At 37.0% G+C, this 26,292-nt stretch overlaps 1 protein-coding gene across 1 annotated transcript; it reads right to left on the bottom strand.

Moving 5' to 3' along the window:
* Nucleotides 1–7,548: 7,548 nt before the first annotated feature.
* LOC119004187 (peptidyl-prolyl cis-trans isomerase A-like) lies at nucleotides 7,549–16,415 on the bottom strand. Its single transcript, XM_037070930.1, has 2 exons — nucleotides 16,372–16,415; nucleotides 7,549–8,088 (listed from the first exon to the last, which is right to left on the bottom strand). The coding sequence occupies exons 1-2, from the start codon at nucleotides 16,413–16,415 to the stop codon at nucleotides 7,551–7,553; spliced, it is 582 nt and encodes a 193-aa protein (XP_036926825.1). The 3' UTR covers nucleotides 7,549–7,550.
* Nucleotides 16,416–26,292: the final 9,877 nt, after the last annotated feature.

Raw genomic sequence — 26,292 nt, 5'->3', positions numbered from 1 at the left:
CACAAGGAAAGTAGAGTAGCCCAAACACACATTTATCGATTAATTTTGCTATTTTATTTGGGAATGGTTTGTGACTCCCAAAACAATTACAATGGTAATATCAAAGATCACTGATTTCAGATCACTAAAACAAATATAATAATGATAATAAGTTTGAAATATTGTGAAAATTGCCAAAATGTGGCACAGAGATGCAAAGTGAGCAAATGCTGATGGAAAAATAGTGCCAAATAGACTTGCCTGATTCAGGGTTGCCACAAACCTACAATTTGTACATAAAATAAAATAAAATAAAATAAAATAAAATAAAATAAAATTAGCAATATCTGTGAAGCACAATAGAATGGGGGTATTCCTGTATTTACAGAAATTTTGAAGGTTTCTATTTATTTTGGTCATAAATCAGCCCCACTATGAAAGAAAAACCTCATAAGAAGCCTTTTATTGAGTATGTTTTATGTCAGAAAAATATCATCTTTTATTTTATTTTATACATGGTGATAGTTTGAGTCAAATCATCTATACTTTACATTCTGGCTCATAAAACATACTTTGGACCTCTTCACTATTTTTATTTTTGCTATATGGCATCCCCTCTGTTATAATGTGAAAACCCCAAATTTTGTTAATGACCCATGACTATATTATATGTAATAGGTATCTTTTAATTAAAAATACTTCAAACAAAAAATTCTACAGAAAAGCTGAAATTTAATTTATATGTGATAATGTGATATTTTAATAATTCCATTTAAACTAGGAAAGTTTTCTTCATGTGGCATTTCTTCTTATTACTAACCCTATTCTCAAGCACCAAGCCAAAAAAAAAAAAAAAGAAAGAAAATCTGGATTATCAAAAGAGCATGTCATTTTAGAACAGGTTCTACATTAGCACAAGCAATGTGACCTTTTAAAGAGGCTTTCATTCACATTTATTTAAAAATTTTTGCATGTTTTACTTTAATCATTGTTCTTAAATTTTCATAGATTCAAGTTTATACTAGATAAGGAACCCTAGGTATGTAAACACCAAGGAAAATATAGAATTTGAGATACCCTAAAAGTACCTATCTTGAAAAATTGTCAAGTGCCTATTTCATATGTAAATCATACAGTAAAAAGCCAGAAGAGACAGGGAAGAGAGTATGTGTTTAAGCTTTGTCTGGTCAGACACATTAGACCCCTAAGTAATATATCTTTCATATCTTTCTTTCCGTTCCTTCTCCCCTTCCCCCACCTCGTTCCTTCTGCTTATTTTCTAATGTCATATTATGTGTGTGTGTGTTTAATAGATTGAATGGCTTGAAATTTTGTTAACTAAATAACAACAAATCCTCCTTAAATTATGTTGCAACTGACAAAGACCCTTAGGGAAAATGTTCTACAATGATGAAGGTTACTGGAGTATAAGATTTTCATAATACACATGGCAAGATATAAAAACTGAGAATTTGATTGTGCCTCTCATTACTAAAAAATGAAAAGTTTTTTATTTCAAATTTGTGTGTACTTCCACATGGTCCCTTTAAAAAATGAGCAGGACTTCTTGGAAGCCCAAGTCCTTTTTATTATTTTTTAAAATAAAAAGACAGTGCATTTATAGATTTAAGTACATAAACAATGAAATATGAAAAGCAAATGTCAGGGCTTCCTTCACCAAGTTCAAAATATATAGAATATTTTTAGTGCTACAGAATTCCCATGCTCCTTTCCAATCTCATTTTCCCCTTTCATCAATAATAAACAAAGTAATAACACAAGAATAGACTGTTTCACATACTCACAACTGTAAACCTATTTTTGCCAACCACTGTATAATCATGCATTACCTTATTTTGTGTCTGGCTTCTTACCTAACATTATGCTTACAGGCTTTATTCATGTTGCAGTTTGTCAAATATCATCTGAATATACCACACTTTATATATTCATTCTATTGCTGATGGACATTAGGTCATAGACAGTTCAGAGCAATTATAATTAAGGCTGCAATAAACATTCTTGTAGATATTTCTTGGTACACATGTTGTATATAACAAAAGGTGAAATTGCGGGATCATCTGGTATACATATGTTTAATTTCAGTAGATAATGCCAAACTGTTTTCCAAAGTAGTTGTAGCAATTATACTCCCTGAAACATATAAGCATTCCTATTGTATCACATCTTCACCAATACTTGGTAGGGATATTGCTTTGAAAATCTAGGTTAGACCAGTGAAAGAGGATGTTGGGAATGAAAGCCTGATGTGGAAGAGGGAAGAATCCTGAACCAGAGCTTGCTCAGATGACTGGTAGAAAATGACGGTTGTGCTATGACTGGTGATGACTTAAATGTGACTTTCCAAGATTTTCCATGAAAATAGGAAGATCCATAAAGGGTTGAGGAGTCCAATGAAGAACATGACATTCAATGAAATTAGGAGAGTGAAAATCGACCTAGCAACATAGTTGCAGTGCAAAATAAATTTTGTGTGTATATTGGCAGGGAAGGAGGTGACTGGAGTCTTTTCACAAGCAAGTCAACAAAACCAACATGTAGAATATACATACTGTCTTTATATATGAGAGTCATTAGAAATGTTTAGGGTGGTAGATTAAAGATGAACACAACCCAAGAGTGTAAGTTTGCCATCAAGAACCCTTTCATATCAGTATATTCTAAACTATGTCATAATTCTGCTTTTTGTGATCAATTTTGAACCTGTACCTCAGAAGAGATGAAAATACAATTTTACTATTTTCAGATAGGACAGGTTCCCATAGGTGTTCACTGAACTTTTTTAGTAAGACAATGTTTTATAAGATAATTATTTTATCATTATCTTATAAAAGGTGGTTTTGAAAAAATATCCTCTGGAGCCAGAAATAATCATAGCATTTTATACTTGGAAGAGATCTTGGACAGTACCTAATTAAACCTCATTTCACAGATGAGGAAGCCTAGATGTACAATTACCCAGTTACTTGATTAGGTAAGGCAGTAATGAACCAAAGATGCAGAAGAATCAGGCCACTTGACTGGGAGGATAATCATCATACATTCATCTTACTTAATTTTTTTTAAATTTGTCTTTAATTAGTTCAAGCAGTTTTTTGGTAGAGTCTATAGGATTTTCGATGTATACTATCATGTCATCTGCAAACAATGACAGTTTTGTTTCCTCCTTTCCAATTTGAATGCCTTTTATTTCCTTTTCTTGCCTAATCGCTGAGGCTAAAACTTCCAATACTATATTAAATAGAAGTGGTGAAAGTGGACAACCTTGTCTTGTTCCTGATCTTAGTGGAAAAGCTTTTAGTTTTTGCCCATTGAGTATGATGTTGGCTGTAGGTCTTTCGTATATGGCCTTTATTGTATTGAGGAATGCTCCCTCTATTCCCACTTTGCTGAGTACCTTTATCATAAATGAGTGTTGTACCTTATCAAAAGCTTTTTCTGCATCTATTGATATGACCATGTGGTTTTTGTCTTTGCTTTTGTTTATGTGGTGTATTATATTTACTGATTTGCGGATATTGAACCATCCTTGCATCCCTGGGATGAATACCACTTGGTCGTGGTGTATGATCTTTTTGATGTGCTGGATGTGATTTGCCAATATTTTGTTGAGGATTTTAGCATCTATGTTCATCAGTGATATTGGCCTAAAGTTTTCTTTCTTTGTTGTGTCTCTATTTGGTTTTGGAATTAGGATGATGCTGGCTTCATAAAAAGAGTTTGGGAGTTTCCCATCATTTTGGATTTTTTGGAATAGTCTGTGAAGAATAGGGGTTAGCTCTTCCTTAAATGCTTTGTAGAATTCTCCTGTGAAACCATCTGGCCCAGGGCTTTTGTGTGATGGGAGTTTTTTGATTACTGCTTCAATTTCATTTGCTGTTATTGGTCTGTTCAGGCTTTCTACTTCTTCTTCATTGAGTTTTGGAAATGGTGGGATACAAAATCAATATCCAGAAATCAAAGGCATTTTTGTATACTAACAATGAATCAGCCAAAGCAGAAATCAAGAAAAAAATCTCATTCAATATAGCAAAAAGAAAAATAAAATATCTGGGAATAAATCTAACCAAGGAGGTAAAAGACCTGTATGCAGAAAACTACACAACACTGAAGAAAGAAATCAAGGAAGACATAAACAAATGGAAACATATACCGTGTTCATGGATTGGAAGAATTAACATCATCAGAATGTCCATACTACCCAAAGCAATTTACAGATTCAATGCAATACCTATTAAAGTACCAATGGCATATTTCACAGACATAGAACAAACACTTCAAAAATGTATATGGAACCATAAAAGACCCTGAATAGCAGCTGCAATGTTAAGAAAGAAGAACAAAGTAGGAGGGATCACAATACCTGATATCAAACTGTATTACAAGGCCACGGTAATCAAAACAGCCTGGTACTGGCATAAAAACAGGCACATAGACCAATGGAACAGAACAGAGAACCCAGAAATAAACCCAACCCTCTACAGTCTAATATTCGACAAAGGGGGCAGTAACATAAAATGGGGTAAAGATAGCCTCTTCAACAAATGGTGTTGGGAGAACTGGACAGCTATATGCAAGAAAATGAAACTTGAGCACCAACTTACATCATACACCAAAATAAATTCAAGGTGGATAAAAGACTTAAATATAAGCCGTGAAACCATTAAAGTCCTAGAGGAGAACATTGGCAGGAAAATATCAGATATTTCACCCAGCAACATTTTCACTGGTATGTCCCCTAGAGCAAGAGACATAAAGGAATGGATAAACAAATGGGATCTCATCAAAATAAAAAGCTTCTGCGCAGCTAAAGAAAACAGCATTAAAATAAAAAGACAACCAACTGTACGGGAAAACATATTTGCCAATGATACCTCAGACAAAGCTTTAATCTCCAAAATATACAAAGAACTCACACGACTTCACTCTAAGAAGACAACTAACCCAATTAAAAAATGGGGAATGGACTTGAACAGACACTTCTGCAAGGAGGACATACAGAGGATCCAGAGACACATGAAGAGATGCTCAATATCGCTTGCTATCAGAGAGATGCAAATTAAAACCACAATGAGATACCACTTTACACCGGTGAGAATGGCTATCATAAACAAAGCAATAAACAACAAATGTTGGAGAGGGTGTGGGGAAAGGGGGACTCTGGTCCACTGTTGGTGGGATTGCAGACTGGTACAACCATTATGGAAACAGTATGGAATTTTCTCAGAAAACTCAAATTGGACTTGCCTTTTGACCCAGCAATTCCACTGCTAGGATTGTATCCTAAGAACCCTAAAACACCAATCCCAAAGAACCTATGCACCCCAATGTTCATAGCAGCACAATTTACAATAGCCAAGAGTTGGAAGCAGCCTAGGTGTCCGTTAGTAAATGAATGGATCAAAAAACTATGGTACATATACACAATGGAATTTTACGCTTCAGAAAGAAAGAAGGAGCTCCTACCTTTTGCAACATCATGGATGGAACTGGAAAGCATTATGCTGAGTGAAATAAGCCAGATGTTGAAGGACAAATACCATATGATCTCACCTTTAACAGGAAGCTAAACAACAAAACAAGCAAGCAAGCAAAATATAACCAAAGACACTGAAATAGAGAACAGGCTGACAGTGACCAGGGGAGAGAGGGGAGGGAATTTCAGGGGAAATAGGGGAGGGATTTAGAGGAACATATATAAAGGATACATGGACAACAACTGAGAGGGGTGGAAATGGGAGGGAGGGGGGAGCATGGGAGTGGGATGGGATAGGAGTAATAGACAGAAAACTGTACTTGAAAAATAATTAAATAAATAATTGGGGGAAAAATAAAATAAAAATTTGTCTTTACTTTCTTTACCTGGCCTATGTCTATATATCTATCAGAACTTACCAGAATCCATCTACACCAAGATGTCCTCTCCAATCTCTTCCTTCAAGTCTGTGAGGTGCCTCTAGTATGTCTTAAACAACATTTTAATAATAATTTCTACTTTGCACTTATCTATATATCACTTTGCCCACTATATTCAGAAATCAGAAGGTAAGGAAGAACTGCTTTGTTCTCTGCGTTTAGAGTTTAGCATTTTGCATAAACCTTGTGCAAAATAGTAGTTGGTAAATATTTGTGGAATGAGTTCAGTATCAAAATTTGGCCTATAATCATTTTGGTATGTACTTAGGTAGAGCTTAATTATGTAACTGTACCCACTTTGTTAGTGTTGGGGCTGTTTATTGATATTTCTGTTCCTGTTCTTTCCAGGTACATGATAGAAATGCACTTTCCTCTTCCTTTAAAGTTAGTATGGCCCTGCTACTTGAGTAGCAGTAACATGTGTCGCTTCTCTGTAGAACACTTTAACAGCCAGTGACCAATGTCCTCTTCCCTCCAACCAGCCCCAGTGACCTTGGAGACTTCCTGAGTGAGGACAACACAAGAAGAATCTATGGCTAACTCATGATGGACATACATATGACTGAGAAATAAAACTATGTTTTTTACCGCACCAAGCTTTAGAGTTGTTATTGCAAGAACATCACCTAGCATTTTCCAACTTATTGCAATGGGGTGAGACTTTGGGGACTAGATGTTGGGGGAGGGCATGAACCATTTGGCTACGAGGGGTGGACTGTGGTATAAAGCTTCTGAAATGGATCTCATCTAAAATGGGATCCCGACATTTATGGACCTGTGTAATTCTCTCTCCTTGAATGTGGGTTAGACCTAGTGACTTGCTTCTAACAAAAAGAATACTGAAAAAGTGATGGGAGGTTGCTTATGAAAATTAGATTTTAAAAAGATTGTGGCTTCCTTTTTGCTTGTCTTCTCTCATTCGTTCTTTCTTAGGGCACTTGGTCTGGGGAAAGTGAATTGCCATGTGGTAGGCAGGCCTATGGAAAGACCTATGTGGCAAGGGGTTGATGTCTCTGGCTTATATAAGAAAGTACCTGAGGATTGTCAACAGTCAGTGAATAGGCTTGAAAGTGGACCTTCTGAGCCCTGCCAAAAGCAGTGCTGGTGTATTAGAAGTATATCCTCTTCCATTTAGACTTTGAAATGACTCAGTCCTGGCTGACACCTTGATTTCAGTCTCATGAGACAGTCTGTACAAAAGGCACATAGCTACACTACCTTGATTCATAACCCATAGGGACTGTGAGATAACAACAATTTCTTGTTTCAGGCTGCCATGTTTTGTGATAATTTGTTACAGAGCAATGTATAATGAACATGTTTTGTATTTCCCCATATAAGTATAATGTACCGACAGGAAAAACACATATAACATTATGTCAGATACATCTGATGATAACCACAGCTGAAGTTGAAGACAACATATTAAATTCTTGTTATTGTTTAGTTTTTATTTTATAATCACAAACTGAACTCTGCAATCTACCTAGACTTGGAAAGGGTAATGGACCAATGAACTCGTGGGGAGAATGTGAAGATTATAGAACATTCCAAGCAGGTAGGGGTGAAGTGGTGCTCCCTGGAGCTACAGAAGGAATTGTCTGGTGGTCAAGATAAAACACAAGGCAAGTTTATTAGAGTTGTCTACAGTCAGTAATGGCGATCTTCTTGCTGGTCCTGCCATTCCCGGGCCCACAGCGCTCCATGGCTGTCACAACATCCATGCCGTCTTTCACCTGGCAGAAGACCACACGCTTGCTGTCCAGCCACTCAGTCCTGGCAGTGCAGATGAAAAACGGAACTGTTGTGTCGGGTCCAGCATTTGCCATGGACAAGATGCCAGGACCTGTATGCTTCATGATGAAATTCTCATCATCAAATCTCTTGCTGTAGACAGACTTGCTGCCTGTGCCACTGTGGTGTGTGAAGTCACTACCCCGGCACATAAATCCCTGAATAGTTCTGTGAAAACAGGAACCTTTATAACCACATCCTCTCTCCCCAGTGCTCAGAGTGTGAAAGTTTTCTTCTGTCTTTGGAACTTTGTCTGCAAATAGCTGGAAGGAGATGTAGCCTAAGGGCTTGCCATCCCCAGTGATGTTGAGGAACACAGTGGGGCTGACAATGGCTGGGAGCGGGGGGTATCCAAGGTAGTAGTAGCATCCGCAAGGCCTGTTTTTTTTTTCATTGCAGCATTGTAATATGGTTATATGTTGTTAGTGGATATATGAATTCAAAGCCATACAAGAATCAAATTTATATTTTAGTTTGTTTGAATCAATTTATTATATTAAAGATATATAGATATGAGAAAGGATTTCTAAGTATAAATAAGCTATAATTAAACATATAATAGTAATCAGCATTTAGGATTCTAGGAAGTTAGGTATTTTTGTATCTCTTTGATTTTTATAGATAATAGAAAACTTGATTTGTATGTTAAGGAGAAACATGGGTTATATTGGACCATTTATATGTTGCCCCAACATATACTGACTTCTACTTAAATAACTAACCCACTTCTTGTACTGATTCTGGGTAAAAAAACCTATCAATATATGATCAAAGAAGTATAGGGACAGTGTGAGACTAGAGCTTTCAGGCTATTTTGAATCATCCATATCTAAAAATGAAGGCAAGCCACCTATTCTTTTCCCATAGCCATTCAATATCAGGAATCCAGGACAGTGTCTGTTCAGTAAATCAGAGAGTTAATGTTAAATTCTATATAGCAAGGATGAAAAAAACTGCAAAAATTAGACAGTGTTTGAGAGACAGAAAGTATGCAATTCTCACATAAAAAAACAACAACAACAAAAAAAACAACACAACAAACTCAGGCCCTGGCTCATGTAGCTCAGCGATTGAGTGTGGGCCTGTGAATCAAAGGAGAGAGGTTCAATTCCCAGTCAGGGCACATGCCTGGGTTGCAGGCCAATTCCCAGCAGGGGAAGCACAAGAGGCAACCATACATTGATATTTCTCTCCCTCTCTCCTTCCCTTCTCATCTAAAGATAAATAAATAAAATCTTTAAAAAAAAGAAAAAAAGAAACTCATGTGCTGAAAAATTATAGGACAACCTTAGGATAATACAGTAAAATTTGAGCCCCCCAAAAGGAGCACTGCTTAGGTTTTAGGCTAATAAAAAACTTAAAAGACAGGTGTGAGAGTTATGAACAGGTTTTTCTTGGGTGCGTACAGTTGTTCTCACATGTTTGAAGTCTACTGTGTTAGAATCTCCCCAGGAATTTCTGATGAATACTGCATTTTGTGTGGAAGCAACAATTCTCCATTTCCTGTTATTCTTGTTGGTTACTACAAAAGACTCAGTCTCAGGGGGCTTTAATTAAAATGATAAGACAAAGAATAAAACAAATAAGGAGTCTGTTAAATGTCTGCCTGAAACCAGAGCTGCACCACTTCATATGAAAGACTCTTCAAAACCAATAATGAACTAATTATCCTTTTGCAAGACTGATAAGAAAATGAAGACTAGATGTAGATTTGGGGAAACTAATTGACACTGGAGGAGGGAAGGAGGGAAGAAACCACGACTACAGAAAATCAGCTGTTAATAAACATTGGAGACTGCAGGGGAGTCACGAGATAAGCGGTAGCATGTGTTGCGGCAGCTCCAACAGGGCAATCATTCCTCTGAGAAGAGAGGCTGATAAGCAGCCCCCCAACAGGCAATCACTTTGGGTTTTATATTGTTTGAAAAGAGCTTGATTATTTTCTTTGAATGAAACCAGATTGATTCACATTTACCTGTAAACAAAATATCCTATTTCTCTGTTTTGCCTGTCTATTTAAAGGCATACAACCTGACTAGAAAATTCCATAGACAATCCTTTCATTAGATGTAAATAAATGATCATGAGCAGCCAGGTCATTTTTTAATGATTTTTATTGGTGTTAAATTAAAATCTACAACCCGGTAAATGTGACTGATATTTGCAGTAGCAGATTAATATCATGAATATTGCTTTACTCAAGGTCAGATCCAAGCTTTAAAAATCATATCCATAGGGAAAAAATCCAAATATGAAAATAATAATAATTATGTTATTTGAAGTCTCATTTAAAAGGAGAACAATGTAACATACAATTTCTTCTGGTTTTATAAACTCATATAAATATTTAAATATTGCTCCATCCAGTACCTATAGATAAAAGGCATGTGTAAAGACAAACTAGGACTTCCGCCAAGATGGAGGCATAGGTGGAAACATTGTGCCTTCTCCCACAACCAAGTTTGAATACAACAAAGGTTTTGGAGAACTAGGACACACCCAAAGACCAGAAAACGAAATTATATGGAAGTCCAACAGCTACGAACCGTTCAAGGGGACGGTAAGAGAGGCGGAGCCAGCAGCGGAGCTGGGTCGGCAGGATAGATCCCCCGACCTAGGTGCGCAGGCAGCCTGGAACCAGTCGGGGTGTGGGGCAGACTGACCAAGGTCGCACATTCGCGCACAGTGAGACGGACCACGCAGGCCCCGGGGGGCGAACCCAGTGGTGGAGGGCTGACAGTGGTGGCACACTCACGTGCAGTGGAATGAAACGCGTGGGCCTGGTGATGGTGGTGGCTGCGGTGCCGGTGGGGGTCGCGGCAGCAGGCGGCAGAGGGAAGCCATTTTCCCTCTTTGACCCCGCCCCCACATACAACATCACAACCCAGCGACTTAGTTGCCCTGTTCTAGTGAACACTTTAGGGCTCTGATCCTGCTATGGAACAGGCACGAACAACCCGAAAGATGGCGCAAGAAGAACTCAAAGTCCCAGAGCCAATAACTCTAAGCGACCGAGAAATTGCCAGCCTCTCAGAAGCACAATTCAAGACACTATTTATCAGGATGCTCACAGAACTGGTAGATTATAGTCACAAATTAGAGGAACATATGAAGGCTAAACTAATTGAAATGAAGGGAGATGCACAGGAAACCAATAGTGATGGAAAGGAAACTGGGACTCAAATCAATGGAATGGACCAGAAGGAAGAACAAAACATCCCACCAGAAAGGAATGAAGAAATGAGAATTCAAAAAAATGAGGAGAGGCTTAGGAACCTCCAGGACATCTTTAAACGTTCCAACATCCGGATTATAGGGGTACCAGAAGGGGGAAAGAAACAGCCACGAGTGGAAAACTTATTTGAACAAATAATAAAGGAGAACTTCCCCAGTCTGGCAAAGGAAATAGACTTCCAGGAAATCCAGGAAGCTCAGAGAGTGCCAAAGAAGTTGGACCCAAGAAGGAACACACCAAGGCACATCATAATTACATTAGCCAAGACCAAAATGAAGGAGAGAATCCTAGAAGCAGCAAGGGATAAGGGGACAGTCACCTACAAAGGAGTACCCATCAGACTGTCAGCGGATTTCTCAAAAGAGACCTTACAGGCAAGAAGGGGCTGGAAAGAAGTATTCCAAGTCATGAAATCCAAAGACCTACAGCCAAGATTGCTTTATCCAGCAAAACTTTCATTTAGAATGGAAGGACAGATAAAGTGCTTCTCAGATAAGGTCAAGTTCAAGGAGTTCATCATCACCAAGCCCTTATTATATGAAATGCTAAAGGGACTTATATAAGAAAAAGAAGATGAAAAATATGAACAGTGAAAGGACAGCAAACACACCGCTATTAACAACCACACCTAAAACAAAAGCAAGCCAAGAGGACAGCTAGATCAGGAGTGGAACCATAGAAATGAAGAACACATGGAGGGTTAGCAACAGGGGGGTGGGAGGAGGAGAAGGGGGTAGAAGGCACAGAAAATAGCATAGATGGTAGGTAGAAAACAGGGGGGAGGGCGAGAATAGTGGAGGAAATATAGAATCTAAAGAACTTGAGACACGTGGTTATAAACTAAGGGGGGGGAGAATAGTGGGGGAGGGAGTGTGTGGGTGGAGGGGAATGAAGGGGGGAATAGAACAACTGTAATGGTATAATCAATAAAATATATTTTTAAAAAAAAGTCAAACTAGAAGTGAGCAACTTATCAACTGACCTCTATGAACGTGGTTTCCCCTATTGAGGTAGGGAGCTGGATTCCAGAGCCATAGTGGAACAATGGCTCTAAAAGCATTTACATACTATTTTCTAATATCACACACACAGTACGTGTTATTACAGGGGGTTAGAGAACGAAGCGCTTCAGTGCGCATCTAAACATTTGGGTTGTAGTTTGCAGCCTGGTCCACCGGTCTGAAAGGTCGGAGGCCAAGTATCAAGGCCATGTTTGGCCATTTGCCAGTTATATAATCTTACATGAGGACTTAACAGACCTGAATTTCCATGTATTCATATAGAAATGAAGATAATAATCTACTTTTAAGAACATACACATAGAAGTTGTTGTAAAGCTCACATGAAATCCAAAAGCTGAGTAATCGCTATTATTTTATTACACTCTAGGATGTAATATAGTAATCCCATAAACAATACCATGACATTTCTTTCCACTTTATGGGACACAGAATAAAACTTTATTAAACAGTCATGACCCTGATCAAGTATGAACTTTTGATTCCATCCATCAGTTCATCCATCACCCATTTCATCGATCATTCAATATTTACTAAGCACCGCTGTAGGTAAGTCATTGATCTGGTTGATCTGAAAACATCAGAAATGAAAAAGGCAGTATCTCTGTCCTCATGCATCTTATAGTTTGAGGATGGAGTTTATCTCTTAATATACTGATATTATTATACTGATACTCATTTTCTTTTATATGGCACAGTCACTCTTAAATCAATAGGCCTAGGATTCTAATCTCAATATTTTACATGTTAAGCCATTTTAAGAAAGTGACTTTTATTTCTCTAAGCCTTATTTTCCTTATTAGTACCATATATTCTAAAATAGGACTTCATAGTATTCTTAGGAATATTAAATCATGCACATAAAGCAGTTAGCATAGTGTCTGGTATTTAACATGTTGAATATTGTCTGGCTTGTAATATGTGTTAAATAAATAAATGTTAGCTATTTTCCTTTGTGTTTTCTCTTACCCTATTTTAATGTGCCTCCTCCTAAGAAAGAGAAAAGAGACACCTGGTGTCTAGGAGCTGGCCTGCTGCTGTCATCCAGATCTTGGTGTTGCCACCAGCTGTCTTGATTCTCACAGCCAAATCTTGGTCAACGTGTATAATTTCACAGGACAGCAACATCAGACAAGGTCACTCTGACCAAGCCAGAGCTAATCAATGCAAGACCACTCTATAATCATGTCTAAAAAATAGATAAAAACATGAACATCATCAAGATTGAAAAAATGAACATATGAAAAGATGCTCAGCAGCATTAGCCATCAGAGAGATGCAAATTAAAACAACAGTGAAATAGTACTTCACACCAGTGAGAATAGCCATCATAAACATATTAACAAGTAGCAAGTGTTGGAGTGGTTGTGGAGAAAAGGGAACCCTAGTGCACTGTCGCTGGGAATGCACACTGGTCAAGCCACTGTGGAAAACAGTATGGAATTTCCTCAAAAAACTAAAACTGGAACTGCCTTTTGACCCAGCAATACCATTTTTGGGATTATACTCTCAGGATCCTGAAATACCAATTCAAAAGAACCTATGCACCCCAATTTTCATAGCAGCACAATTTACAATAGCCAAGTGCTGGGAGTAACCCAGGTGCCTATCAGTAAATGAATGGATCAAACACCATGGTACTTTTACACAACGGAATACTATGCTGCAGAGAAGAAGAAGGAGCTCCTAGCCTTCGCAACACCATGGATGGATCTGGAAAGCATCATGCTAAGTGAAATAAGCCAAGTGGTGAAAAAGAAATACCATATGATTTCACCCGTAAGTGGAACCTAATCAACAAAACAAACAAGCAAGCAAAATATAACTAGAGACATGGAAATAAAGAACAATCTAACAGTAATCAGAGAGGAGGAGGGAGAAGGATAATAGGGAATAATGGGGGGGAGCATCAGAAAACATGTATTAAGGACACATGGACAAAGACAAAGGGGGTGGGTTTGAGGGTGGGGGGCAGGATGTGTGGGGGAAGGGCATGGTGGGGTGGAAATGGAGATAATTGTACTTGAACAACAATAAAAGAAATATTATGTTTAAAAAATTAAAAAATGACCAAACATTCCTCATGTGGATAATATAAGTGACTGGGCTATTTGATTCTTTACTAGTGACAGCTTTAGCCTCGCTTTGTCTTACCTCCTCCTAGATAAAAATAAGATAACCAGCCCTGGCTGGCGTAGCTCAGTGGATTGAGTGCGAACCACACGATTGTGGTTCGATTCCCAGTCAGGGCACAAGCCTGGGTTGCAGGCCAATTCCCAGCAGGGGACTCACGAGAGGCAACCATACATTGATATGTCTCTCCTTCTCTCCTTCCCTTCCCCTCTAAAGATAAATAAATAAAATCTTTAAAAAAATAAGATAACCATTTGCAGAATTACCCCTACTTTCTGGCAGCATCTTATCCAGATAAAAGCCCCATATCCTTATACTCTTTCCCAAAGCATTTAACCCAAACCTAAATTCTGTATAAATCCTAACACCCTCTTACTGAAATCCCCCATAATTCTCCATGCTATATGTGCTCTCATGCTGCAAGAAGCAATAAACCAAACTTTTCAATTATAAGTGTTTTCCTGGAGGGTCTTGGGTGGGTATGATGATACCCCTAACAACATGATATCTCTCGCCTCTACATGTTATTATATTTTTACTCTGTTTAATTAATTTTATATTCTCCTTTGACTTCCATATCCTGTCACCACTCCTTTTATGGTTATTGCATGAATGAATGTTTTCTTTCCGTATGTCTACTTGTTTTCTCCCTCCCCCATCCTTCCCTCCCTCCCCTCCTTTCTTCCTTCTTTTTTTTTTTTAAATACAACTGCAGCCCAGATAAGCTTCAAAAAAAAAAAAAGAAGAATCTATTAGACATGGATCAGGGAACTGCATTGCATCACAATCTCTTAAACTTGAACAACAAGCAATCTAGGAAAAGAATAATTTCAACTTTGTGCTGCACTGAGTGAGAACACAGGAAGACTATAAGGAATTTCTGACTTCCTACGAGGGAGTAAAAGTATGCATTTATATGTGTTTATATTTTAGTTATGAATCTTATTTTTTCTACATCTGGTTGAGCTTCCTTATTATATTAATTTCACTTAGATAAGTGGCTTTGTATTTCTTCATTCTTTCATAGTTTCCAGCAGATGATTCTTAGGTCATAAATACGCACATGCAGTTAAGTGGGTTGAAAACATATACCATAAAATCACGGTGAACTTAAAATGTAAATTTTGTTAATTCTTCTACCCTACCCTGAGTAGTCATATAAAATTTCACCAGAAATTAGCTCTCATGTGGGGAGTTTTGTAGCACTTTGTCAAACAGTTTTAAATTACTTTAAAATTTGCCTTTCTTTTATTCATTTAGTAAACATGCAACCACTTAGAAGTTATAGATCTTTTATGATAGACAAAGCTGCTGGTAGACACATGAGATGAAAAAGCAAACCATTTTTAGTTTTCTCTTACCCTAAATAAAGTCAGTCTTGAGAATTTTAGTTAATTTCTTCTCCATAAATATTTTTGGTGACTCAGCTTGGAATGTCTAAGATTTTGTACTTCAATGGGATAGAATTACTGAGTTAGGGAAATGAACCCAAATGCAAACATATGGGATTTATTTTAACCTAGTCTCAAATTTCTACATGGTTTAAAATAAAAATAAACTGAAGAGAAACCTTATGATACTACTGGGCTGTGGGTGTCCATAATCAGTCTTATCTTAATGGAAAGTATCTGATTTGCACCCCTTGGTTAGATGGCTACAGCTTAGCTTCGAAAGTCTGGAGGTAGAACTTCTTAATCGCTTCCTATCTGCGTTCTATTATCTGCGTTCTTTGATTCTAAGATCAGGCCTCTGGCCTCCAGATTCACCACAGCTTGTGCGTGTTTTAGAGAACTTCTCAGCCATGGAAGGAGCATATAACTTATGACTAATTGTTCATGTAGCACCAAAGGTATGTGTTGGGTAGAAGGTCGAGCATTATCTAGAAGGTGTAGGTCAAAAGTTGGTTAAACTTGAAGGGCTTCCCTGATAATGAGTAAGACATAACATCGTCTTTTCAAGTAAGAAGAGAAAGAGCGGGTGATCATTGTTTGTTGTATCTAATACATACACACACGTATATATACACAACACATATACATATACATGCATTTATATATAAAACAAGTTGGTTCCTCAAGAAATGTCTCTATGTGCTGTGCTAGTACTACTGCTGGGATAGGGAGTGATTTCAGAAAAGAAAGAAATACCTTTACCTTTAAGCACATTCCCTTATTTGGGGATATAGTATGACATTCCATTGTGAAAAATATACCTTAATTACTTTAAGTAAAATCACTAATCCAATTGCTATTCTTGTATCCCTGTGGCATGTACCTGGGTCCCCATCGAGAATACTCACTCCGAGGGATTAAATGCATGCCCGCTAGTGGAATTCACCAGCAGTGTTTTGCTGCTATAAAGCATTAATTAGAGGAATAAAGACAAGAAGACCAGAACCAAATATAAATTGTGAGAATTGACCAGGGTATCATAAGCAAGACTCAGATCAACTTAAACCTAGGGAAATCTTTAGCCACAGATCGCTTTGTTGAAAAGGTGACTATAAATGAGTTGAATAGTGTCTGAAGAAAGCATTTCAGAAATATGCCAAGACTAAAGAGTTGCAGAACATTTAAGCTATATAGGTCATCTTCTTAAGAAAAGGTAAAGCAAATTAAATGTTACTTAAGGTCTCAACAATAATTTTATTAAAATAATGCTAAAGTAATTTACATATATACACATACTTATACACTTATGTCTATTTATCTATCAGCTATGTATGTATGTATGTATCATCTATGTACCTATCTATATATCACCTAATTTTTAAGCCTAGCAATAAAATTGTATGGCTTTCCTATGATCACTGGATTTGGCATTAGGAAACTTTCTTTCTGATTTCAATTTTCTTTTATAGCATTGTGGTCTAAAAAGCCTTTGAAGCTTATTTTCTGGTTGTAAATTGGCAACACCAATTTACCTATATAATATTTACCAAAGATATTGGCTACCACTGGACCAATAACAACTTTATTACAAGATCTGATGCCCTAACCAGATCAAAGGGACAGTCTAATAGGCCACAGTTGGGGGATAACTTCAACTCTCATCCTCATGAGCATTAAAAGATGAGTTGTCTTTGTCCCTCCTGCAGGCAGCCATCTTGTGACTCTGAGGGCGGTAGCTTGACAAAAAAGCCAACATGCGGAGGAGGGTAGGAGAAAGGAATCATATAGAATTTGAGCAGAAACCCTGATATCCAAAATTGGGAATCTTTCTGTTCTCTGGACTTTTTGTTATACGAGTAAAATCATTTCCTTATCACTTAATTGAGTGTGAATATGATAGACTTTATTTGTTGCATCTTCTTCCTTTCCAAGAGGAGCACTATCCTCTTTATCTGGATCAAGCAGGTTTTAACTCTCTGTGAATGAAGCCAACTTATCCTTGTTGGGTGCATTGATGGGCAAGGCACTGGTCCATATTTTACATGTGTAATATTTTTTTAAAGATTTTATTTATTTATATTTAGAGAGGAAGGGAAGGAGAGAAAGAGAGAAATATCAATGTATGGTTGCTTCTCATGAGTCCCCTGCTGGGAACTGGCCTGCAACCCAGACATGTGCCCTGACTGGGAATCGAACTGCGATCGTGTGGTTCACAGGCCCGAGCTCAATCCACTGAGCTACGCCAGCCAGGGCTACGTGTGTAATCTTATTTAACCTCACAATAGTCTCACTTTACAGATAAGGAAATCAGAGGGGGTGAAACAATTTGCCTAGGGTGGGATTCCAATCAAGATTGTCTGGCCACAAATTTCATAAGCTTTCTTGTTTTGATTACACTACTGAACAAAGCCATTGTAAATCTTTGAAGGAGATATTCCTAGTTGGTAGAGGTCTGCTAAAAATGAATTTTTAAAAGGTATCAAGAAACACCCTGGATAATTATCAATGCTTTTGCATCAAAATAAGTAATGAGTGGAGAGGAGTGGCAGTTACTTTATCTTTCTAACAGAAACTGGAAAAACCTTCAGAACAAAGAAATTATTAAAGCCTACACAAAACCATTGATTACATTGCCCATGTGGTTTCCTATTGTGCAAATTCCTAATTCAAAAGAAGCTATTATTAAAAAGCTAATCTCTTCTTATAGGAAGAACAGTGTATGCTGCAAATATCTCAAATTGTGTACTAAACACGGCTTCACTGAAGGGCTAGAATAGCAGGATTATTATCAAGTCATAAGAGAAAAGAATAGAAATCTTTGAATAAACATAAGAAAATTCTTATTGCAAAAGTGGCTTATTTGACTCCAGACAGTGACATCCTCAGGAAAGCATTCTTCTCTCTTTTTGTAAGCAACTTTTAAAATTGTCAGGTACTACCACACATATGTCAGGAGCAAGAAGAGAACTAAAATAAACGTTGAAAGTGGGAGCATAAAAAGCAATGCTGAGCTGAGTGGAAGGAAACGGGAAGACAGAATTGCAAACAAACTCTTGTGTCTACATTTTGGTGTTAAGGTCCTTCTTATTTTTACCATATTGGAGAAACGTGTGGAATATGTTTGGTGAGACAATGTGTATATGGCAAAGGTGTAGCAAATTTTAAAATCAATAATTTTATTGATTCCAATTTCATTTTGACCCGTCTTAAAGAACAATATAAATATTAATTAACATGTTTTAAGTAATAAGATAATAGCATAGAAAATTCAATGATGAATAGAGAATAATATTGGAGACTTCGAGATTAAAAACAAAGAAAGAAAGAAAACATTGCTATGTCACTATAGGGTTTATGATTAGGCCCAAACATCAAACTTCACTAAATGACACACACATATATATATTTATATAAATATATATATTTATATAAATATTTATATATTTATATATATATAAATATATATACACATATATATGCATATATATATGTGTATATATATGTATACACACATATATATATGTATATATATATTTCTAATTAAAATAATTTGCTAAAGTCTTATTATGATAGCAATGCATTTGAATGGTATAAATAATATTCTATTAATTGAAAAATACCAAAGAAAATAATTCTGATTAATTTAATATAAATACACTGATTCTTTGAGGAAGGGACTGATTTTGAGGTGATAATCATCACACTGTCACTAAATCATTTTACTGTTAGTCATGAAATGTTTCCTGATAGCTGACTGCACAGAAAGCAGAATCGGGAGTTGTGGCACACAGCGAAAAGGCTGGAGTGAGGCATGATCTTCACTCTCAAGGACTTTTTTGACTATGAAACCCTTATACCTGCAATTATATGAAGAATTAGAATGCACTGAATGTGTTAGGGGAGATGTACACACATTTTTTGTGGATTCTGGCACAAGAAGTGCTCATTTTCTACGGGAAGATCAGAAAAGGCTTCATGAAAGAGATTCCATTTGGATGGACTTGAACAGTGTGCTGGGTAAGACATGCATTAATGAAGAACCTATTGTGAAGACACCAGGGCTAGAAAATCCTAGAAAAATTTTGGCGCAATCTCCTCACTCTCTGTACTCTACCACAACTCGGATCTCATTGTGAGATCTGTTGCTTCCTTATCTTTCTACAGATTAGTCAAAAGTCTCCATGCAAGCAGGTTAAAAATTAACTATATACTTCCCTTTAACAACCCTATATATTTAAAGTTTTCCATTTTCTTCAGCACACCTTCCAGGTTAAGCAGAGGACATTAAAGCTGTGTCTGACAGCTGTTTTTCAGTCTCCTACTTGGGCTATCTCAATCTAGAAACAATAATTATATTAACAGCTATGATTTATTGAGCCCACACCAAGTATACTAAAGTATAGTTATATACTTTATCCAGTTTAAAGTTCAAAAGAATTCTGAAAAATCAGATGTTTTTCCCCTTTCACCTGGAACTCAGAGAGGCTATGTCCTTCACTCAAAGTCACACAGCTGGTATGAGGTAAACCTTGGATTCGATTTCATTCTAAAGTCTGGCCCACTGAAAGCCACGCGCTTTCCATTGTGCTTCTCCACACATCCCAGAGGACTCGCCATCTCTCTGTTTCTCACATCATTATCTATCAGCTCTCTCAAATTAGAAAACTGGAACACCTTCCTTCCTATCCCTCTATAAGTTATTATTTCAGTCTATTAAATAACATTTTAATTCCCCTCTCAATCTGACTGTTACAGTTCAGATTCTTATCACATGTTGCCTGGGCTGGTGCAAAAGCCTTCCAAGCATTCTTTCTGTCCCCATGAACTTTCTTCCCTTAATCCATTCTCTCCATCTCTGCCACAGTTATTCTCCCCTAAAAATCCACATTGAATTTTTAAATTTTCTTCTTTACATAGGTCGTGGTGTCTAATGCACCCAGCAGGTACATTTTTGGACTTGAACAAATAATACATGCTTTAAAACAAAGAAGAAGGTCTTTGGAAATAATTGAAATTTTTATGAAGGAATATGACTCTTTCAGAGTAGTGTTTTAGAAATATTCATTTGGCAACAGAGTATAAAGAAAATGAAGCCATAGAACCTGGCATTCTCTGCTCAGTAAACTCTTAGTACTTACATGCGGATAAAGACAGGGACGATATGTCTCTGATTTGGGGATCAGATTAAATTGAGAGCACTGAGGCTGTTGCCCTGCGTGACCCAGCACCTTTCTGGGTCAACACAGACTAATGCTGGGTGCATTACCGCTAAAATTAATGCTGTGCACCAGGGAACAGATGTGAGTGCATCATGTGAGCTCGAGCATAGGGACTTTTGATTTCTAATCCAGCCTGATACCCTGTTTAGCTTTGGGGAATTGAGTTACTAAATCTGCTTTGCAGAAATGTGGCTAGTAAATATGCATAGGCCTGGTTTCATTAGTTAATATGACTAATGTGTCCAGAGAGCACAATTTGCACTGCAAACATTTCTCTCTATATACAGTTATTGGAGTTTTTCCTCTTTCCCTAGAGTTCTTTTCATTATCACCACAAAATCAAGTCCATACATATACTGATAATGTTAATCTGTTGTTGAGAAGACTGAATCAGCTAGTTTAATTCATTTATATTTGACCAAGCTTAGTTCAGACACTTTAAAATGATTCCTCCCCTCGAACTATCACTGTGGTCTCAGTTGGGTGGGTAAAAGTCATAAGGCCTTTGTTTCTACCTACAGATTAGAGGAGCCCTACCGAGTTCTGGTTCAATTTCAGTAAGTTTCTCAGATGAAACATTATGCTGTGTAAGTTTGTGTACAATATGTAGAACCGAACATCAAGTCAGTCCATTTTACGGTGGCTTTATGTTGGTGGCTTTAAGTGCAGTTGGAAAAATATAAATAGTTAGATTTTTGCTCCATTATAGTTTAGTGAAAATGGATTTGGATATGGATTACCTGGAAACTGTGCTAATATGCAGAGCAATCAAAAGAAACCTTCAAGAACCGTTTTAAAATATTATTATTATTATTATTATTATTATTGCAAAATAACATAGAATTGGGAATTTCAGAGTGCATCAGATGACTTATTTTTCTTGAAGGGGCATGTCAGGATATACACCCTAAAGTATCTGTGTCATTTAAGAAGAGGTAGAGTGGGTATCTATGGAAGAATGCAAATTAATTCAGAGTAGCTTTGTAGATCTCCAGGGGTGGTAATTTCGTCTAATGGGAACTTAATAACTCATATTTAACACATTATTAATCTGATGCTTTGCTTACAGTAAATTAGAACCAGTGAAATTATAAATCACTTATTAAAGAAAAAAAGAATATCTTCTTCAATTGAATTTGAATTTTCTTTCACTAAGAAACAGCAAGTAGCAAAAATTCTTGTTGTTTCCCAATGAATTCCAATCAATTTTTGTATTCACGGTAGAACATTAATTAAACATATTTAATTCAGACAACTCAAACCAGTGCCTCTCCTGCAATCACATAATGCTGTACGTATGAGGGTACTCTCCCATTTTGCTCTGAACTATACACTAACTTCCTTTTCTTATTCTGGATGAGCAGGGATTGTGTGTGTTTAATTCTAAATATTTAGTAATATGTCACTCAGAATCCATGCACAATTATTTGTAATAATAATATAACTATAAAAGTATCACAAAATTCATATTTGGCATATATTATTACCCCATAGAAACCTATAAAACAAAGTGTTATTAAGAGATTTTATCTTTATATTATCTAAGATGACACAAACCAGAGTTTTCCTAATACCAACTATACATTTTTAGACCTTTATTATGAACTTGAGTTTATTTTATTATGCTGATTCACAGATATTTCTGTCTGATGTCATTGTAAAGTCAATAGAACATAACTCTATGTTCATCCATTCTTTTATTCATTCATCTACTCATTTATTACAAAAAGAAAATTACAGAGTACCTACTTTGTTCTGGAAACTTGCGCATAGAGCTGTGAACTAGACAGAGCTCACATCCTCATGGCTACTTTCCGATGAGTGAAGCAATCAACACAATAAATAAATCATGAGGTCAGTTGGTCCTGAGTGCCTCCAGGGAAGAGCGTGTTAGGGGGAGTAGTGAGTGTGGCAGAAGGGGAGCTTATTATTTTATCTCTGGCTTTCGAGGAAGGCTTCACTGATATTTTCTTCCTGGGAGAAAGTGAGGGAGTGAGCCACAGAAACACGTCGAGGAGGAGCATTCCAGATTCAGGGGTTGGAAAATCAACAGCTTTGTGGCTAGAATAAGGGGAGCTTGCTCACAGAACAACAGGAGACTGGTGGGGTTGGAGCGGAGTGAGTGCTGGGACAGGCAGCAGAGGCTGAGGTCAGAGAGCAGTGTTGGAGGGTGGTGGACCAGATGGTGGACGCTGTATAGAGCAACCACAGGACTTTGTTTTTTACAATGGGGGGTGGGGTTGGGAAACTTGTGAGGTATAATGTGATACAACCACACATACTTTTTAAAGAACACTGGCTATTTTGTGAAGATTGTACTGGGGGGAGGGTGTGGTGAGACAAGAAAGATCAGCCGGGAGACTATTGCAGTCATAGTCATGAGATGAGAGAGACTAGCTCAGACCAGAGTTGAAGTAACAGATTTGAATAAAAGAGGTAGGATTCCAGATATATTTAGAAAGTAGAATGTAGAACCGATAGGAATTGGTGACAAAGCCCGTGTGCTAACTGAAAAAAAGAGAAGAGTCAGGGATGACTCTAAGTCTTTGGCCTAAAAAACCTAAAATGATGGGACTAATGTTACTGAAGTCTAGAGAGAAGAGTTAGTGTGTGGTGAGAAATCAGGAGTTCCATTTTGAACTCATCAGGTTTTAGATACTTAACAGACAACCATGTGCAGACATGGGTTAGGTAATCAGACATATGAGTCTCTGGTTTCACGTAGAACTCAGGGTCAGTGGTACCTATTTGGGAAGTCTCAGTAAACAGATTTTATTTCCCTAAAATATAAACACCTCCTAAAATTAGGGGAAAATGTCAACTGTGTTCTCTTAAAAAATGGGTTAGAAAAATAAACAAGTTCACAGAAATAAATAGAAATGGCTCTTTACCTTACGTAAAAATGCCCAATCTTGCTCATAATAAGACACCACAAACTGAAGGTATTAGATTAACAAAAATCAAAAAAAATTGACAGATACAATGTGTATGAGCTTTGTGAAGATGTACTTTGTGGAGAGACATGTTCTATGTTACATCGCTGGCCAGAACTCAAAATGTTACAACTAATATTGAGGAAAAATTTGGCAACATCTAGCCACATTGACCCAGAAATCCCAATTCTAGAAATATATCCCCATATACACTGGTGATATATACACAAAGCTCTTTCTTGTCCCTAATAATATATACACAATATATACACAAAATACCTAACAATATATACACAAAGCTACTTGTTTTCAGGATATTTGTAGTAGTTAAATACTTAAAACAGCTCAAATGTCCATCAGTAGAAACCAGTTAAATAAACTCTGGTGTGTATAGTGGAGAACCATGTAAGTATGAAAAGATGAGAACTATCTCCATGTACTGCTATAGAGCAATCTGCATGGCATCTTGTTGAGTAGAAAAGACAAGGAAGAGGCCAATATGTTGTGTTCCATTATTTATCTAAGAAGGAAGGTTATATGACTCTATGTATCTCTCTGCTTATATTTAAAAAAGGAATTTGGAGAACAAATCATAAAGGGTTTTAAGTTACTAATAGAAAACAGTAAGGTAGAGGAGAAAGGGCCAGGAGGATAGAAATAGAAATTAAATTTATTTTTACATTTTAACCACTATAGAATATATTACATAAGTGTTTGATCTGTTCCCTTTATTTACCAGTTTGTTTTGATTTTTGCACTTTGAAATTATATACTTTATATAACTACAAAATTAAATTAAACTTAGTAATCCCTAAAATTACTCTAAAAATTGGCACTAAGGAGTCATTTAAACTCTCTGAGTCTGTCTCCTAATCAGCAACATTAAAATGTTGAACTACAAGGTCCTGAAGTGATAGAATTTTTGACATGTATCAAAGTCTTAGTAATCAGATTCTTAATAATAAATAATTACACATAGCAAATGTTGTAGAATAACAAATAACTTTTGGTACTTACTTTCTCAGTGGCCCTTTGCTCTGTTTTGCGTGTATTATTTGCATAATAGTATGTACCTCATTTGAACCTCACAGCTGCCACAGAAAGTATTAATGATTTGATTTTAAAAATCAAGCACCTCATCTCTAGGCAGACTAACAAACATACCACACACCCTTTGCGTGCTGCAGTCAGCAGGATTGGAAAACACTTTTATAATATTTTTTTAAAGATTTTATTTATTTATCTTTAGAGGGGAAGGGAAGGAGAGAAATATCAATGTACGGTTGCCTCTCGTGAGTCCCCCACTGGGAACTGGCCTGCAACCCAGGCATATGCCCTGACTGGGAATCGAACCGTGATCGTGTGGTTCGCAGGCCCGTGCTCAATCCACTGAGCTACACTAGCCAGGGCCACTTTTATAATATTTTAACGTCAGTGCTCTTGCTAGCGTTCAGTGCTGCCTTCTCAAGGTTAACGAACCGTACAATTTCAGAGGTACCCATTTTGGCTTCTGAACATACTAGTTAATTATGATTCTTCGTTAACAAAAAACCATCAAAGATGCATTCTACCTGAAGACAAAATAATTATTTTGCTTTTTTAAGTAATAAGGGTGATGCCCACCATTGAGAGGGATGCCCACCATATTTGTTCTTTAATAATAATATTCATCACTATTTATTTGGTGAATCTCATGTTTTTAACCATGTTCTTATTTAAAATATTCTACTAGCATGTGTGTAGGAGAAAAAAATATTTAAAGTTAACTGCCAAAAATTATTGCCAAACACTAAGAAAAACAATGGTCATATCACTAACACATATGAAATGTCCCCTGCCACCCCTAATTCTCTTTGTGATTTTCCTGTATGTTTGAACAGTTCTTTGTGCTACTTCTTACTTCTTCCCAGCAAGTTTTTACACTTCCCTATGGTTCCTCCTTATGGTTCAGTCTGTGTGTTCATGATTTGTGATTTTAAATCTATTTGTGGTATGTTTTTACAAAAGGACTTGGGCCAAATCAATTGAGCAATAAAGCAAATGTTTGTTTAATGGCTAGCTTGTTCATTCCATTAAAAAAATTACCTTCCAGGGCCAACCAATAGAAAGTTGAGAGACAAAGGTAAGAGAGAGAAAGAAACACGGCATGTTGAGACATTAGTATTTTGCACACTTAGCCTAGGCCACTCACAGACTCAATGGGCATGATCGGGCGATTGGTTAAGGAGCTGCCGCACACAAGAGTTCCTGTAACTGCATATCCGTCCTTCTGAGAAAGCAGTTGGTGTGTACACTCTTTTGTGACAAAATAGTTCAACCATTACTCTCTGACGTAGCTTCTACTTTGCCTGTAGGAAGTGTGTATGGTGAAAATGACACTGGAACAGGGCTTAGAGCTGGCTTTCCTTCTATGCCATGTGCTTTGACATAAGTCACTTGACCTTTGGCTTTGCATTTTCACCGTAAAATGAAGGATTAGTCTGTGGGTCGGTAAGCTTACATGGGTTCTAATTTCTGTGGCTGTGACCTATCTTTTTTAGGTCAGATTAAGATGCTGATTAAAATTTTAATTATTAGCTCTGGCCAGTGTGGCTCAGGGGATTGAGTGCCAGCCTGTGAACCAAAGGGTTGCCGGTTGGATTCCCAGTCAGG

Source organism: Sturnira hondurensis, unplaced genomic scaffold, assembly GCF_014824575.4.
Source record: "Sturnira hondurensis isolate 20B ecotype Veracruz unplaced genomic scaffold, ASM1482457v3 Scaffold0019144, whole genome shotgun sequence".
Lineage (NCBI taxonomy): Eukaryota > Metazoa > Chordata > Mammalia > Chiroptera > Phyllostomidae > Sturnira > Sturnira hondurensis.
This window is presented reverse-complemented; position numbering and strand designations above follow the sequence as displayed.